The sequence below is a fragment of the Trichoplax adhaerens genome, genomic scaffold, assembly GCF_000150275.1.
Source record: "Trichoplax adhaerens TRIADscaffold_3 genomic scaffold, whole genome shotgun sequence".
Taxonomy (NCBI): Eukaryota; Metazoa; Placozoa; class Uniplacotomia; order Trichoplacea; family Trichoplacidae; genus Trichoplax; species Trichoplax adhaerens.
This window is the reverse complement of record NW_002060945.1, coordinates 2,985,171-3,004,237: the sequence shown is the minus strand read 5'-3', so window position 1 is coordinate 3,004,237 and position 19,067 is coordinate 2,985,171. Positions and strand designations below refer to the sequence as shown.

At 33.4% G+C, this 19,067-nt stretch overlaps 4 protein-coding genes across 4 annotated transcripts in view; 2 read left to right on the top strand and 2 right to left on the bottom strand.

The window, feature by feature from the left end:
- Positions 1–810, top strand: part of TRIADDRAFT_54324 (uncharacterized protein) — a gene marked incomplete at both ends in the record, with an annotated part of 6,192 nt that extends 5,382 nt beyond the window's left edge. The window contains 3 exons of the mRNA XM_002110869.1: positions 80–130; positions 438–497; positions 764–810. Of these exons, the coding sequence (XP_002110905.1) occupies positions 80–130; positions 438–497; positions 764–810 (158 nt within the window). The remainder of the gene's footprint in view (positions 1–79; positions 131–437; positions 498–763) is intronic.
- Positions 811–2,241: 1,431 nt separating this feature from the next.
- Positions 2,242–3,024, bottom strand: TRIADDRAFT_7530 (uncharacterized protein; the record flags this gene model as incomplete). The annotated part of the gene is made up of 3 exons (XM_002110351.1): positions 2,242–2,402; positions 2,588–2,695; positions 2,868–3,024. Coding segments are annotated over 3 exons (426 nt in total), but the record flags the coding sequence as incomplete, so codon positions are not given.
- Positions 3,025–10,983: 7,959 nt separating this feature from the next.
- On the top strand, positions 10,984–12,627 carry TRIADDRAFT_63742 (expressed hypothetical protein; the record flags this gene model as incomplete). The annotated part of the gene is made up of 8 exons (XM_002110868.1): positions 10,984–11,058; positions 11,389–11,451; positions 11,636–11,732; positions 11,839–11,884; positions 12,033–12,112; positions 12,258–12,289; positions 12,367–12,429; positions 12,514–12,627. The coding sequence occupies 8 exons, from the start codon at positions 10,984–10,986 to the stop codon at positions 12,625–12,627; spliced, it is 570 nt and encodes a 189-aa protein (XP_002110904.1).
- Positions 12,628–13,050: 423 nt separating this feature from the next.
- On the bottom strand, positions 13,051–18,093 carry TRIADDRAFT_54321 (uncharacterized protein; the record flags this gene model as incomplete). Its single annotated transcript, XM_002110350.1, has 12 exons — positions 13,051–13,080; positions 13,257–13,338; positions 13,402–13,433; positions 13,511–13,639; positions 13,742–14,704; positions 14,780–14,911; positions 15,344–15,461; positions 15,558–15,646; positions 15,881–15,932; positions 16,145–16,234; positions 16,688–16,804; positions 18,014–18,093. The coding sequence occupies 12 exons, from the start codon at positions 18,091–18,093 to the stop codon at positions 13,051–13,053; spliced, it is 1,914 nt and encodes a 637-aa protein (XP_002110386.1).
- Positions 18,094–19,067: the final 974 nt, after the last annotated feature.

Genomic DNA, 19,067 nt, shown 5'->3' with positions numbered 1-19,067 from the left:
CATTTTGAGGTAATTGTATTTATAAGTTATTTTCTTACCTAATAATAATATACGCGTGAAATTGAAACATATTGATAAGATCCAACCAATGATAGAAAAAAAAGTATTCATAAATCACAAAATCTGTTCGGTAAGTAGATGTCACAGGCTGATGCTATTCTCATCAAAATTCTTTTAATAATTAGTATTACAAATGGGTATTTGTAATGAAATATCCTTATTTTTTAAATTAATATAGACAGCACCAAATCGTTGTCGGGATCCGCTAATTCAATTCTTAACGTACAATTGAAACATGATCGGCTTGATTATCGCAATGGTAATAACTTTTAAAACACGCTACGAAACCTCTCAATATAATGTTTATACATTAAATAAAAGTAACCCTAATAGATATATTATAATATAAATCCTCTTCGCTATTTTTATCTTTTTAGTTGGCTCAAATATAGAACTCAATCGAGAAATAGCTCATCAGCGACTAAAAGAATTTTCAAGTAAGAGGATAACTTTCATATTTTGGTTATTTTTTTAAAATAGACGATTTGCTCTAATCTTATACAAACCTTTTACACCAATATTTGATGATTTTATTTATTAAGTTATTAAACTGCCAAAGTGCTATAACATTGAGTAATGCAGTTATCGTTTCCATAGAATAGGCAATGCAGTACGTATACGAGTATATATATTAATAGCCAAGCGCAAGGGATGATTGCAACAATAACAGGATTTCATGTTTGAAACATTTTACTGTATATAGAAACTATGGATCTTGAATGGCCCTTCGATAAACTGAGTAAACGTTAAGTTCCAATCCTCTAATGGGCAATTAACAATTTCTGACCGGCCAATGAAGCTAACAATTAAAATAAGTGGCTGCAAATTGTTACTACTCATGCGAATAAAGATTTTATGGGAATGGATACAAAGTTACGTTCGTGAATTTTAGCGTAGCGGAAAGATCAAAATTAACTGGACGAAACTATGATGTACTTAAACATTGATTAATTCCAGAACTAAAATAAATGCTAATATAGTTGTACTATATGACTATTAGGATTTATGATTTGAAAAAAACTTGAAAGATCTTAAAATTAACCACACCACATTCAGGTCACTTCTAGGATAGAATTAGTTGAAAGTTTAGGTTGTAATTTTAAAGAATTTATGATTTTTTGTATTATTAATCATGCCTTACAATAGCAATAGTAAAATATTCAATTTAGGTATATAGAATGATAAATATACTTTCAGATCAATTTCAATGAAAATACAATTACGAATGATAATTTATCGTGGTGACTACAACTTTAGATACAATGTTGTTACATTCTGTGTGCTTCTGAATGGAAATTACTCATTAATAACTATCAACTTGACGGTATTCTTACACCACAAACGGAAATTGACTATCTTTGGTTATATCATTAGTATTATTGATTTAATCAGCCTCAAACGAATAATTAAGTACTTGCTACATAAAAAAGTTTAACCTGTTTGGGATATAGTTAAGATAGCTATCACGGTTCAATTAAGGTTACTGTTGTCATTTTGTACATAAGTTCAACATAAGAGTACCGTGCATATCGTCTAAATTCGAAAGCGACTGAATTAATCAGACCGATAGTGCATAAAGACGATAAAGCTTTAAGGTATTTGATCACCAGTATGTCTCCATTACAGTAAAAATTTAAGTTCTATACAATATGTTGCCTTAATGCTATTACACGTATTTAATTATGAGAATAAGAACTATAATTATATTTCGTCATCATCGTCATCGTCGTCAGGAAAGTATAAATTTCGCTTATAAGAACCTTGATTTTCATCTAAGAAAAAGCCGTATGATCCTTTCTTGCAACATAAACAACCAGCTGATGAATTTCGACCTTTATAGCCAGTAACGTGACTTAAATATCTTGACCGTCGTTTGTTAGCCCGATAGCGACATACGACTGTAACAATAACAAAAATAGCTAAAGGTACGACAACGACTAAAACTAATACCATTAGTGCAATACTAGCAAACGATAGATTGAAAAAGCCAGCTGGTTTGCTTGTGGAAATAGTAGCATGATCAGTTTTGTCATGCTGGGTTGTTACTTTGCTAGTTTGAACCTTTGCAGTAGTCGATAATTTTATATTATTTGCTGTAAGAAATAGCATTAGCATTTGTTAGAAAATTATTAAAACTATATATACAATGAATTTTAAGGTAACAAGGTCTCACTAACTGGATTTGCTTTGACAAGGTCCGTGATTAAGGATAGTTAGGACTTTACTGTTATTACAGGCTTCATACCGGAGGCTGCATTCACTGTTGTATGTTTTACCATCACTGCCACAGACTTGTTTCGAATTTTTAGGGTCGTACACACACATTGGATCACATTTTCGTTCTTTTCATATATCAAAAAACCATAATTATTTTCAATTCGATGACAGTTAATTGTGCCGTCGTGGATTAATCATATCCGATTTAACCGTCAGACTATTATCAATCGCAATTATTCTGTTACCTGTTGGCTTCGGTTGCGTATTTTGACGCTTGCAAGGGCCAAAATGAGAAATTCAATAATTTGACCTGTTTTGCATATTGTATACTTCATTAAACATTCATTATCGAATGTTTTACCATTACTTCCGCAGATAGGGTCGTAAATTCTTGGGCAATCATCTTTACATGATTCCGCTAGGAAAGGGAGAGCAAAAACGTTATGGGATTGTTAACAAAATTAACAGCATAGATTATTTATAGCAATACAGTAATTTAATTAAAAAGTTGTTTCATGCATGTAAATCGTTCTTACTAGGTTTCGGTTTGCTAGTTGTAGGTTTTGGCTTCGGCTTGGGGGTTGCTTTACGTGTCGTTGGGATTGGGCACGGACCCTCTTCAACTTTTGTAATGGTTAAATTTTGAATACAGGCAAAATGCTCTAATAAGCACTGGTTGGTGTATGTTTGTCCATTGCTACCACAAACCGGACTGTACGTTTGAACGCAAGTTTGAGTGCATTTTTTAGTCGTCCCTAAAATATACAGTAGGCGGCGAGTCATATGTAAATTTGATTTAGTTGATGCTATACAAACTATATAAGAGTAAAACGGAGTAAGTTATTTACCATGCATGGTTGGCTTGTGGACAGAGTTATGGGTATTGTACATAAATTTTAGTATTCTTCCACCCTTCAATTCCACAACATAGACCGCTGAATTATCAGGTGAGACAGCGATGTCATGGGGATCATCGAAATACTATTAGAAAAAGTTCCAGTTATAAAAATGACAATGATGTGTTAGCTGAGTGTATAAGTAGCATGTTTCAAATGCTGCCTGCTTCTTACTTCGTGATTGGGTTGCCATGATTGCATAACACTACCAGTACTAGCATCAAGAGTATAGCCACGTGAAATTTGCTTATCTCCATCTCCCTCTTTGCTAACCGCGTACAAGACACCGCCTATGGATCATGTACATTAATAATTAGTTCAGAAGAGGTATGAAATATAGGTTTCAATTGGTTACTAAATTTTTCAATAGTACAGTATAACAACTTACCAAATGCCGGATTAAATTTAGCTGAAACAACTTTTAGCCGATTATTTTTGCCAAATGGAATAAAGTGCAAATGTTTCATATCAATATGGAAAATAATATCGTTGCGTTTGTCAACAACGTACAGTTTATCATTTTCATCGTCAATTGTTACGCTGTGTATAATTTGCTTTCTATTTTTCATAAAGTGATAAGCTGTATATAACGTAGAAAAAGCAAAGTTTTACTTCAATATAAAGATATAAGTATAGGTGTTTAGTACAAGAAAGAAAGTAAAGTGAATTACCAATTGGCGTGAATTCATCTAGGTAGCTACCATCTGGGCGAAATCGTACAATTCGACTATTGCAATACCTGCTCAGCCGTTGAATATTGAAAGAATCGATCAATTAGTTGCAAATATTTACATACAGACTCAGTTACAATTATTTAGAAATAAATATTTTCTGATAGTTTAACGGGCACATACATACCCATCTGCTACGTAAATAATTCCAGTTTTTTTAGATACAGCAATACCACTAGGTTGGCAAAAATGCTTTGTATCATTCCCAGGTTTAAATTTAACTCCTAATACCATTGACGGTCGCTTGCTATTTGCTTTAAATTTATAAACCTATCATAGCATCGAATAGAACATTTTTCATCAACCTAGTAAATTGATGGCGTTCCAAATATTTATAATAGAAAAATTAAATTACTTACCTGATGTAGCGCAGAATCGGTAACCCAAACATTATTTTTATCATCGACTGCGATACCATGGGGTAAATAGAAGCTGTAGCGTTTATTAGGTTAAAAAGAATTAAATTAAAGATTAATTATACAGAGACAAATATCAATGTGAAGTCAGGTTTCATGAATATTTTACAGTAAAGATTAATTAATAAGCCAACATGATAACGGTTATTAATTATAATTATTAATGTTGACTAACAGGTTCTTTCCAAATTTTCGAACTACGTCTCCAGTATCTGGATCTAATTCCATAATTGTATCCGTAGCAATAGGCGGTCCACGAAACTGGAATCTGAAATTGCTATCGAATGTACTGTAAATATATCAAAAAGAGCAATTTTAATATCTTATGTGATACATATATATGACGTATATCTTTATATTCTAATATCCATTTATATTTTCTAATAGACACCATCTCCTTATACTGCATTTTTTAATGCAATCCAATACTGTATGAGAAGTTTTATTTTATATAATTTTTAGGGTATTTTGACCTAATGTTGACAATTTTAGTATGTACTAAGTATTCACAATAATATCTTAATTCTGTTCCTAACGCTGATAAGAAGTAAAGGAATTTAAATCAACTGTAGCATACGAAGTCAATCATTGCCTTACTTTCTTTCCCAATGGCGATCGCCACGATGGAAAATGAAGACATTTCCTGTTTTCGAGACCGCCACACCTCCAATATCACCAGTTAGGAAGAATTGAGCTGGCCAGTTAGGCACTAATTTTAGAGTAGATAAAGCAGAATTCGACGTGTCCTCGCGTACAATACTTTCAGCATTTCCCAAAGGAGTGTCTACTTGATTCCTTTCCATATCTAATTCTTCCAAATCGTTGTCGTCGTCTGATTGCTGATGAGCCGTATCTGAAGGATTTTGATATGATTGTTGTTCCTTGTGACTTACTATACCATTTGTGTCTTGGGTCACAGTTTTTTTTGGTGCTAGAAGTGACAAATGTGTACTAGCTTGTTTTTCACATTGGTGATAAGGAATTGCTTCACGATGATTAGTGTAATACATTATATAATAATTGCACATTTCGTCGCTATGGCGGCTTCTAATATGGTGCATACAAAGTAAGAATTATTAGTTTATACGAATGTTGTAATACTTTTAAATGCATAATTATGCATTAGACAGATCAAACTCTATTACCCCAAGTAGGTAGGTCTATCTCTGTTTGATTTGAATACGCAGCGAACAAACTATGGTATCAGATATAGCAGTTAGGGTAAAATTATTATAGTAAGCATTGGGATAAATAAAGTAAATTGATATTTTGTCACATGAAGTCATACCAATAGGTCATCCTTTTTGATTGTAATTTCTTTTTGGATTGGGAAAAATGCATTTGGTTTGCGTGGATCTGATTCACCAATCAGTATCCATTTTCCATCTCTTACTATATAGCCACTAATCAGGACGCCTAACATAAGAATATCATATTTGCACTCAAGTAATCTCAAAACTGATGAATCAAAACAAATAATAGTATAGCCGCAGAACTACCTATTTGGTGTGCATGAACACGAAAAGCAAACGGGTGGAGTTCATATGGTTGATTATAGCGACAAGCTAAATCATCCTTCGCTTGATTTATAGAAAGTAATATGAATTGTTACATTAGAATACATAGAATTTTAATTGAACTAAAAGAAATTATTAGTTTATTACGGTACCAGTAGAATGTGGACGTATAACGAAGTAATTCGATGCAAAATCATACATCCCAGCTGAATATCTTTGACTGAAAATGAATATAATGTATGCATAAAGTCAAAATTTTTTTAATTTAATTTAAATGGACGCCTTCTCACAGATGTAGCAGAGTTAGTCTAGTATTACCTTTTCGTAGAAAGTTGAAGTGTAACTCCGGAACTATCGATGAAATTGGCTAAAATAATAATAGTACAGTATTTATTGCATCATATTCTATCGTTTATGTACAGTAGTATCGTTTGCATAATTAATATAATTATTGAGACAATGGTACTTATGCCATATGACAGAAAGAGTTACAAGGAAATCTACCAATAACTAATGAGAATTACTACATTAAAAGTAAATAATTCTTATGATGTATTCAATGCTGATTTATACTCACGTAATCCTAGTTTGCTCTTGATGTTAGGTCCGTAGTGGACTTGTAGGACTAGATACTTTATGTCTGTTCCGCGTCCAATTTTGAATCCGACATCTACAACAATATAAATGAACTACTTAATAGAAAGCGAACATAATGTTCTCCTTGAGATACTTCTTATATATATAAAATTTTAATAATAAAGTCATAAAATATTATTTTCATAATGTCCATTAAAAGGAAATATCATGATAGAGAAAAATTAATGGTGCTATAGTCCAACTATAATATTGTAATCTACTTTAATAATTTAAATATCAAATTAGATGATTGTAGAAATACTGGTAAGTAGATAATAATGCGTACTTAAATAAGGTATTGAAGTAAATAAAATAATGTAATGAACACTTATCTAACAGTGCGTAGTTCAACGAAGTATAGCAGATAATTATGGTGATATTATCATTATAAAGTTCCGGTTTAAAGATAACTAGCTTTAGTTTATACTAATATAAACTGCAGTTACAATGTGAGTGTAGATAATACAAAAATATACCGAATAATTAACGTAATACTAAATTTGCTGACGGTATTCAAAAGTTTGGAAATAAAAATTGTAATATAAATAAAATACACGAATTAGAATACAGTATATGCCTACTGTAACAAAATCCCTACTCTAAATAGTAGTCGTAGATTGCTAATAATATTTACCTTTAGGTAGTTTCAAGGCAGGTGCACTTTTAGCCCAAGCATAGACAATAATTGATCTACCTGTACAATGTGTGTTCATCATACATTTTCTAAGTAAGATCAGAAGAGGAAAAAGATATATACGATTAATGTATTTCCCTTCGATACCGCTTATTGCTTTTCTTGTTGCTAATCAAAAAACCCTTCAATATCCAAGCTGCTATTAATGGGTGACATTAGCGATTATAATAAAGTCAATAAATAGTAAAGTAGAATGGATAGCATAACGTAGCACTGGTACAACGATGGATGTAACAAATGCTTCGAAATCGTTGGAATAGAAATACTGTATATAAAATAGACTGAAAGGATATTTAAGTTTAGTTCACGAAGTGAATGAATGAATCGAAAGGCAATTGATATTCCTACACATATATCTAGATATATTGAGATTTTTCCTTAGTCACTAGATGCAAGTGAACATCAACGTTAACTACATTTAATAGTAGTACGATTTACGCAATGGAATTAAAATTTTACTATCGAAAATTTCATAAATGTATTAATTATTTTAAAATTAAACAGATCAGCATGAATACGATATGCTAGGATAACATAAAACAGAAAGGAAAAGGTTAAATGTAAATATATAGTTCCGTGAATTCTTTCTTGTATCGTACTTTTTCTATTCAATAAATTTCGATCTACATACAGTACAGTACATGTAATACTCGTAGGTTAGCGCTGCTTTGCATCCTATTTATCAATAATCCTTACGTGTAAGTAAGCTTAGTATCCATTCCTGAACAGCCCATTATGAGCACATGATGGGCATTTTTTCTTGCGTCTTCATTAGGATTAAAACCCACTATGAAATGGAAGTAGAAGGCAATGATTAAAGTAAGAAATTGAGGATTCATTTTAGCGAGAAAATTGCTGAATCCTTCCAGTTTGGATATAGCACCTAACATGACAGATCTGGATTTCATCGCTAGCCTACCACTGCTGATCGAGAATTACTAGTTCTGTTTAGCAACATTTCTCTTTTCCTAGTGAGAAAACTGGTAACTACAGTGCATGATACACTTATATCATATACTTTCCGAGCTAAATGTAAAAGATATCGAAACTAATACCATACTCGCTGTACTGTACAGTAGACTAATGGTAATGGCATTAATTCAATTGACCTAGGGTGTAAAACCAAGGGGCTAATGATATAGCTAATGTTATCGAAAATGTGTGACCAGTATATATTTCATGTTAGAACTGTATAGTGCTCTAGTTTTGAATCCTTCGTGTAAGAATACATTCGATAAAGCAGCCAATAAAGCTCGGATAAAATATTTAGGGCCATCACTGTTACTAATTCTATAGAATTGACTCTCAGACTGTGGAATCGGTCGTATCAAATGGTTTATTAGCTAGCAATCTGAGGCGTATATAATTAATTAATTCAACCAACAGCACAGTACCTATATAGCCGGTATAGTCAGAGACCCTTTTTGAGGTACATACATAGGAATCGACCTTGAGAAAGAAGAAGATGCTAATATGAAATAGACTGATAAAATGCATATCAATATCACTTGATACGATTAATTTAGTATCACATTAGTTATTGACTTTATTTATTGTAAGATAATAGACTGGTCGAGCATGATCTAGTTGATAAAGTGAACTATATTATTATTTACCATGAATGATTCATAATTTTTTTTTCTTTAAAAATAATAAAATCAAGATGAAAGAGAATTACGGTCTTCAATTGTATACTAACATACCGCTTCTGGTCGATGTTTTGGCAATTCTATAAGCAAGGAGGATAAGGTAGAATTTGGGCTGTTGTGATGTACCAGTATTTGATTGCTCATTGATGACTGGGTGATCATTGCCCAAATTATATAGACATTTATTAAATGGAACAGTTTCATTTTTCTGCCACTCTATGAACTTTAAATCGATGAGAAAGAAATTATTTAATTTCTATCCCAAGATAGAAATAGTATACGTTCCTTTGGATTGTGACAGCTACTACACCAGTCTTTGTACCATAGGCTTGACTACATTGAAAATGTTCAGAAACTAGCCTCAAAATAGAATGCAATCTTGCTCAACGGTCTTCTTCTGGATCCACTTTTTTCAATGCTGGACACACTAGTTTTATACACGTTGTAGAGTAGAGGTAGAATTGGAATTGAGTGTAGTCAATAAAGTGGTAAAAGAATTCAAAATGAAAATCTAATGGCAGAAAATTTCAATGGCGTAGACCGTCAATATTGCTCACTGAAATTATTTTTTTCACTGTCCAGTACAGTAACACTGTAGCCTAGTTATAAATAGAAAGAACGAGAAGACGCAGTACGTGTGTCGTCCACTTGGATGACTTCCACTCTTTATTATCTTTATACAATTGACTGTGTTGTCCAATCATTTTTGTTGCGCTTTGTCCAGTACAATCAGTGACTGACGATGAAGCTGCGCAGATGTAGCACCTACGACGGGTCACATTTGGGTACAAGTAGGTTCCACTAAGTGAGTGACAAAGTTATGTCACATGTCACGCATCAGTCACGCATTGTTTGTTCAAGTTTCCAGGGGACATAAGGGACATTCCTGGGGAGGAGTCCCTGACGCATACTGTAAATACATTTTCTATTGGACTGGCTGGTACAGTATAACTGCACAGTGCACGATACATTTCATCATGAGCATTTTGTCAGATGGAATCGTAATATTAGCCAAAAAAAAATAAAATCCAGAAAATGTAGGGAAAATCAAAGATGTCTCAACGTCGACATGTACATTCCCGACGAGTACCTACGCAGTGTTCACATGCCAGCAAACATTCGTATTCATGTACTGTATGTTATAGATATATACTGTATGATACGATCAAATGATAACCGGAACAGATAGTCAATTTCAATTGAACACATTTGGCAATCCTGAATACACTGTAGTAGAGAGACTCGATACGCACTTATATTAAATTGCGCTACATACTAGATTATCAATGTTTATATTTATTAATGAAGAAATCGGATTGAAGTGTTTTTTTCATGACGAATAATACAGTCGCCACTAACTTATCCTACGATCCTACTCGATGCTTCCAACTCTGAGCAAGAAGAAATGATATGTATGGTAGTAAGAGTGCAACGGATCCACTACCGCAATGCGTAGTATGCAGTACATACTGTACAGTAGTACACTATTGTTTTCGAATACGCTACAGCATCTAGCTGTCATAGCTGTTCGAGACTTTGTGCGCAAGGTCATCGGGAAGTACGTTTCTATGGAAACGATCATATTATTTTGGCGTTGAAGGTAAAATCGATGGGAGAACCGACATGGACTAGTAGTGAAAGTTATATACTAGCAGGGTATTCCTAATTGAAATCGAGTCACTACACTCACAAGAGAAGTTGCCTCTCATCGAATACATACCTATTCTAGTCCACTCTACTACTTTATTATTGACGAGTCAAGAGCTCTTCGATCATACACATAACAATTAATTCATAATTTCCATTTCGAGAACATCATTGCCTAGTGCACTATATTTCACGTATTATTCTATTCGAGTTACTTGATTGGAAATCTAAACGACATATTTGCCTTACTCTGCTACGATTTACAACCCATCCTAAGACATCGTCGCAAAAATCATCTAGCTGATCTTTCATAATTACGCGTATATTATACTATAGAATTCTACAATTATAACATATCGGGTGTTGCCTACAACTTACTACTTGGTACAACTCCAAGAGACTGTCACTTTTAATTGAATTCTAGTCATACAATAAAGTCTATAGCAAACTCTTGCTATTTAGAAAGTATTGACGACTTTACTAAAGACTATCCATTTACATACAACCATAAAGCATCAATATGGCAGAAGAGACGAGTACGCAGAATGGTAAAGCGAAAATGGGGAAAACCTTAATCAAAAACTGGGTAGAAGAGGTAAGAAAAAAGATAAATGATTATCTTTAATATTGATATATATCGAATTTTGATAGTTTTAATCCATTAAACTTAAACTACTCACGCCTGGGAATTGAAAGTATAGTTTACCATAACAGAATATCGTAGACAATTAAGTCTTGCATTAAATTTTTACATCTGATCAGCTTGCTACAAGTATAGTATACGTATTACTTTTAATATATATAAGTCACAGTAATTACTGTACTGTGTTAGATTCCTATGTCTGTATGTTCGTTGATATATCATTTATACGTGTAATCATTTTGGGCATTTCATGATGAAATTGTTTATCCACTTCTTAAAAAGAGGGCAGTGTCCGATTATGATAGCAATAACGATATGAAGAAGGTTTTACGAAGCGGACATCAGGTACGCGATGATGGCTTGGTTAATTCAAAGCAATATAATTATGTTAACAGTTTTTAAGAATTAATTTTAAAAATGATGACATATGATTATTTTAGTAAACGATTGCAATAACTAACTTCTACTGGGTAAAAAACGATATCTTGACACTGTTTTAATTGTGAAATTTAATTTTCGGTCTTGACAGGGATTAATTACTACTACTCACGATCAACCTATTGCATGTAAAACTACTATTAAGGACTCTTATGCTGAACCTAAGATAACTAAAACCAGACAAGTCGGTAAGTGATTCCTGTATGAAATATATTCCAATTTTTGAAGCAATTATCTAATAGATCCATATGGAAAGTTTATTTTATATCATTTTTCGCTTATATCACCTTATAGGTCGCAAATTAGAGGCCGAACAGAGAGAGCTTTATGAAAAATTTAGGTAATCGAAATTAGTCCTTTATATTATTGGCAATTTAGTTGATCTTGAAGGATATTAGATTTAGATTCGATATCATATACTTAGATAGCATTAATTGTCGATAATACTTTGGCTTGCAACTAAGATACTATGATAATCTTATTTCCAGTAAAGAAGTTTATGAAGATTTCAATAGACCTCCATCACCCCCTGATTATACAACATCATTCAAAGCCCACTATCATAAAGGTTTTAATTTATTTTCTTAAATTGTAATACTTACTATATTCCTACCGTGATTTTACTTTAGACATAGTACAAACAGTGTAGTTATTGTTTAATATCTGTAATTTAATGCGTCCGTTTCTTTCAAATGAAAAATTTCTACTCGCAGACTTTGTGCCAGTTCAGCGAAAAGAAACCCAGGTAAACAATCAATTAGTACAGAATACATTATAACCAAATATGTTTTTGGCTAACGTTATAAAATCAATGTCTTTTAGCCTCATGCTGTGTATGGAGAAGAGCCGGTTTCATTCTGGACTACTAATCGAGGAATTATTCATGTATGTTTATTCGTCAACAAATGTTGTAGAGTAGGCTAAGTCAAAGCGAATAAAGCAATGATTAATGATTCAAATTCTATATAGGGTGAATCGCAATCCACTGGCACAAATGCAACATTTCGTAAAAACGCAGCTTTCAGTACCCCAGTTACGGAATATATGAATCAACAGTTACCACATAAAATTCAAAACTGGTAATATGGTACACAAACAGAGCTTATCTGGTTACGCAACCCCCAATTTTTTTGTGCTTAATTTATAGTAATCAAATGTAAATGTACTGTAACGTTGATACTTGTATGTTAAAGATTTAAATACAATATAACTTTATCAGTAAAATGGCTTGGAAAGTTTCCCGGTATGTGCGCTACTAAAGCACCATTGTAAATAGTGTAGTAGTTATACCTTTATTATAGCGATAATTATTACATTTGCTATTTTCTCGAACTTAATTAAATTGTTAATAATAAAAGTGGTAATAATTTAAAAACAATGCGATATGCTATAAAATTTTTTTAACATATTATGATGAAATGCATTCATTTACACAAGTATACTAACATCGTAAGCATCCCTAAATTAGCATAAAAGTATGCCAATATTTCAATGACACCATAGTTTTCAACTGGTCTTCTTATTCAGTTGATCGATCTATTAAGAAAAATTGAAGAGTCATTTAGAACGATCTCAAAAATTAAAGTATATTCTAATTATAAAGAATAGCCGGATCAATAATCAATACAGAGATAAATTATATACAATCGACTGTTCGTTTTAACTAAAGATCTTTTACAACGGAATATTACAATATTATATCAAGTGCGGACCTCATTATCGATGGCACGAAATTGCCAAGTCCAATTAATGTTGTAAAGAAACTGTCTAAGATCGAATCGATTATCGTCCGGGCTATAATTTTCAAGGTGACAGGCAGGAGTTAGAGTTGTCATTTTATGTCTATTGATTGAGTACCTGCGGAAGAAGTGCTTTACATTGTCTGCAATCTAAAGAGATAAATATATTCGTAGATATGTTAATAACATGATAACAATTGTAGTAAACCTAGAATTGCTTATAATACCTTAGTTATAGTATATTTATTTTTCCATGAGCTGACTAATTTGCAAAACATGCTGTATGGCCCGCAAAAATTAACTTTTCGAAGCCTTCCATAAAACGATAACTCTTCATAGGTCATTCCCATATCTTCCTACAAGTTTAATTTGAATAATTACTGGGATGAAAACTAAAGGCACGTTACGGGTATATGAGCTTAGTATCATAATACTATAGAGAGGTTCACGCTACATACTTCATCAGTTTGGCTAATTTCGCCTTCACTTAATGGTTCTAATTCGGCTGTAGGTGGGGCTTCATAAATACTATCCAAAGCAGGTATATCGTACTTACTTCGAAAGAATTTTATGAAAGATCTCAAATCGGTTTTACTAATTCCTCCGATAGGGTTAATGTCGGCGCTAGAACAGTCGTATTTCGTCATATAGCCGCATAAAGCTTCATCGACGTTTGCCGATCCTAACACCAGTAAACTGCCAGGCAATCCTCGAGACCATAAAATAAGTTGTGCAAATAGGTATGACAGAACCATTCGAATACGAGCTTGTATATTTTGCAAAGCAAGATTTTCACAGAATGATCCACCATTTGCACGAAATTTTGGAGTTTTTCCTGTTACACTAGTAAAAATAGAAATGATTGCAGTAATTGCAGTATCGATAACAATACTAAGATGATAGCTGCCTAGTTGACCGGCAAGATTTTTTGCCCTTTCTCTAGTGTGTGTTGATGAGTTTACTGTTCCCAAATAACATGTAGTAAATATTCGATTGGTAAATTCTTTGGGTTCAGTTGGGATATACGAATCATCACCTACGATTCGTCGAGCATCTGTAATAACTTGTTGATTGCCATTAATACAAGCATTACATACTAAATGAGACATTGAAGATACGATACAGGCTGTTGCGGAACTATCTATTCCTCCACTAAGAGGTAAAAAAAATCCATGCTGTCCACTTCGTCGTAAATAATCCCACATCCAGCATGCAGGGCCATAACAAATTTCTTCCTCAGGTGTTGCATAATCGACAGTTGCAGGGTTTGTTAACATGACATCGATTGTATCGTGTGTTAGCTTAAAATCAACTCTGATTCTAGGGTAACTAGTAGCGGCTGACGAGTGTAATCTTACACTAGTCATAGCATTGCGATAAGTCCGAACATCTTCCAGATCTAAAGTTGCAGTTATGACCTCCTATCAAAAAAGGTATCATAATATAGTTTAGTTGTTCAGTATATTCCCAAAGTAAATAATAACGTTGTGTTGTACCACTTCTTCTAATGAAAATTTGGACCCGTAATTCATGATATCACCATTTCGCGCTATGATACAGTTTCCATCGTAGTACATACGATCACCATCACAGCCACGTTGGTTTGCAAATAAGTAAATACCACCGGTCTACACGTATAGAAAGTAAATTTTCACTTTATCAGTTCAATGGCATCAAATAGAATATAAAAGAATTTATACTAAATTGAATAGTGGCCGTATATCCATCATCCAAAACAGTATTTACAAGTATAAGAGCGTAGATGAAAAGAGCTAGAGAGATTTTATCGATATATTAACATGATGAATTAATTATCGGTAGAAAATATAAAGTAAAGGACATCTAATAAATGTTGTCACATCTAATGCTAGTCTATGAAATAAAGAAAGCCACAACCAAGTTGTTTAGCCAGTACTTTTACGAGGTGCATAATCCAAATAATATTTGCTTGATAAGACTGATTTAATTTCGAATATTTATTACTTTTATATAAAAATTGAATAATTTATTTAATTCCTAGGTTAAGACATGGTAAAAACATATCATAAGCTATTATTAACCTTTGCTGTTGCGGCACGCATTAGATCAAATCTACGCTTTGCTTTCCTTAATGCATGATGACTACCACTACCGTTAGTAATAATCTCCACACCATCAAGAGCCATTTTTACGTGGGTGCTGTTATTAGTTATAAAGATAGAATTATTTTATTGACGTTATAGTCAAGACTACGATCCGGTATTAATAAAAATTACAAGGAAATGCACGCTTTACCTATCAGCTGTAAAGAATTCTTCACATATTTCACTTCCAAGACAAGTATCAGATGTCTGGATGACAGCGTCTCCAATTGGAACGGTAGTCTACATAGAGACAGAATGATATTTCTTAACTACAGTAAAGCTCTCCGATATCACGAGCTATTACTAAAACAAGTTGCTATTATAATACAAATTTTAGTTGCATTGCTCTATTTTGGAAAAAGTATGCCAACAATCATCTATCCTTAGTCAGACTATTGATAAGAATTGTAATTACAACTTGTATGGATTAAAGATATTGATTCTCCTTATGGCAATCAATCTTGAACGTATTACCTGTCCAGTAATATTGGAGATAAAGGGTGGCAAATTATAGTCATCTACCATTCTACAACACAGAATACACAAATTTTGATTTGAGAAAAAATTATCCACTTTAGACATTAGTAGCTATAGAGTAATTTAAGTTAAGATAGCAGAATGAATACAAAATCATCATTTGGCTGCAAAATTATCAACATAAAGATAGGATTGAGTCTGCGTAGAGACATCATACATCTATTTGTCACAGTATAATTTGTAAAAGCTAAATGGGCTAACTTTTCCTTAATCCAAGAAGCAAACCATCTTCCTTCACGATATACACCATCATCTGCCATAGCTTTCTTAGGCCGTATTAAGAGTATTTTACTAGATAGTGTTACAAAAATGGTCAGCCTTAGGGGAATGTAATGTACTGTTAACAATTAAAGATAATACTTTTATTTCAATTTAAATTCGTATGAATCTAGGGCTAATGTAGTCTATTTTCTTGGTGGTTACGATCAGTTCAACTTCAATTAAGAAACAATAAGTAGGATAAAAGTACGCAAGTATTAAATTAGTACCCGTTAAGAAAAAATATTCGGCAGTTGTATGCAGTGTTCTTGTGCATGACCGGCCTAAAAATGTAAGATTGATTCATTTTATATAAGCGTGAAGATTAATTATGTTTGCCATTGTGCTATCATAATATGATACTAGGAAGGGGTATAAATTTATCTATTCTATAATAGTGCTACTTTTCCTTCATTTACACGATTCAGTAAGTGATCTCTTGGATTGAAGGCATTCTTGGGGTAGAATAACTAATAACACACTTACATGCCAACATCGCATAGCATATCTTTCGTTTCTGGACATTTCAATAGCTCTGCTAGGACTTGCCAAGAATGGGTAAATGTATCACTTTCGTAAAAATGATCTCCACAACCATATCCACTATAGTTTGACAAAGATTTATTTTTTTGGCAATTAATAAACAGGTACGTCATTGATACAAGTACAGAATAACACAAAGATTGTGATAATCATACAATGAATGTGATTTAGTAGATATTTCATCATTACCAAATTTCTAATTCGGGTCCAAGACGATATTTAGCACCGGCTTCTTTCGCTATCTTGATACCTAAGATCGGAGAATTGGATAAGAAGAATGGTTCGTTTCATGGTCATATTACAATATAGTTTATATATCATAAAGACTATGATTCATTATCGCTCAAAATATTGCAGCTACTACGATGCACAATTAAGTTAGCAATTCTATTGTGGAATAAGAATAATGTATGTGATAAGAAACTCAATCAACTTCTATTGATTGAGCATTAGAACGATTATTTACGGTACTCCGAAGTATAGGACAAGTCTCTATTGCCTGCTTTGGCGAATTCTATTCAAATTTCCTTCAAAATCCATTGCCCATTGATCCAAATTGCAGGTAGCAAGTGTAATTAAACGGTCCATGTTTGGTTATGCCAATAACAAGAAGTAGCAAAAGTAAAAATTTAGTTCTACCTGGTAGTACAGCCTGTACTTTGTAAGAGTTCTCAATGAGCTCTAGTTCAATACTGTCTTATATACAATATAACGATAGAGATTGTACTTGTACTGTAATAATGAGTGCAAAGTTAGAGCATTTAGCTTTTCCTCTAGCACTAGGCGAAGCTTGGTAACCTGTAGCAAGGAGTCCAAATGCAGAGCTCAATCGTCAAGACAACAACACATTGTACCGTACTGTACTGTGTACAGTACTATAATCGGTCACACAGTGCACTGTACTGTACACTCAGCAGTCAGATGGCTATACTGTACAGTACAGTGCAGTATTTCTAAAAGCTGTACAGTACATCAAAATACTGTAGGTCAGCGGTCCCTTTAGGCCCAGCCATATCAATATGGATATCTTCAAACTCTCAGCGTAAGTTGCTTTAAGAAACGATGATGCATCACTCTTACAATTTAGAACTCAAATTTGATGCCATTTTTAAGTATTTAAGATATCGATGTTGATATGGCTTGGCCTACTGAGGACAGCCTACCAGAGTACTGCTATGATTGAGTTGACCAACTTCAATCGCACTATTTTTCGTGGAATTTTTACAGGTCCGCTAGTTACTGTGATAACAGTTCTGGCTCTGCACTTACCTTACGTGGTAATCTCGAGGGGAATGCCAACCCATCAAAGCAGCAGAATAAGAGCCCCCCCCCCCCCCCCAAGACAGCATTTTACTATTTATTATTGCTATCAAATTGTACAGATTCAATACTAAGCATCCTATCCGATCACAGACCACCAACAATTTGTTAAAAGAAAGAGGCATTGGCTTACTATCAATACAGCAAACCATTGGCAATTCAGCAAGTGCCCCCCCCCCCCTCTCCGAAAGATGAAGTACTGGAATACCTGCTAGCGTATTAAACCGGTCGATCTGATCGTCTTCCCTGTGATTTTTGATAATCTGCCATTGACAATCTACTTTCGAAGAAGTCTAGATTTCCCTCCCAGTGAATTGAGTGAGAAATCATGAGTGGACTGGATAATATAACATACTAGTAGAATAATGTTTTTATCCTTCAGGGTAAAACACCTTGCTATTGCCTATTGTTTCTAACTGGCATATTACTGCTTGATAAACAATCGTGCCATCCGGTTATCATTGAGTTCCAAGAATCAATGCATAGCTTTTATTCTCATTGCAGACTAGGAATACACAATCCAATCTGTTGCAATTTGTCTAATTTTTACCTCTATGTCAAGTCAAGTTAATGCTAATCTTGCGTTTGTTTACAGTAAGAGAAAAGGATGCATATGTCTTGTTATTGTATCAGCATACGCAAACAGGGAGAAAAGGGATCAGTTTTACATGTAGGATGGCGTCAATTTATTACTATAATTTTCGAGATGGTCGATTCTACTATAATTAAAAGACTGCAATCCCTTTAATTCCACCTGAAAATAAAATACAACTGTTATAAAATTATACGTAGGCATTATTGATCGATTATTATCAACACCAGGAGAGTCGATCGCTACGTAAAATAAATAAACGAATGCAGGCACAAGCAATCAGGGCAGTTACGCTTGGACGAGGGTATTCCTATTTTTTCTGATAAACCAGTAACAAAGTCTAAAATGAGATGAGATGTTCATGTCCTGTAGTGGATCAATCGTTAAGGGATAGACAGTTGAGGTTAATAT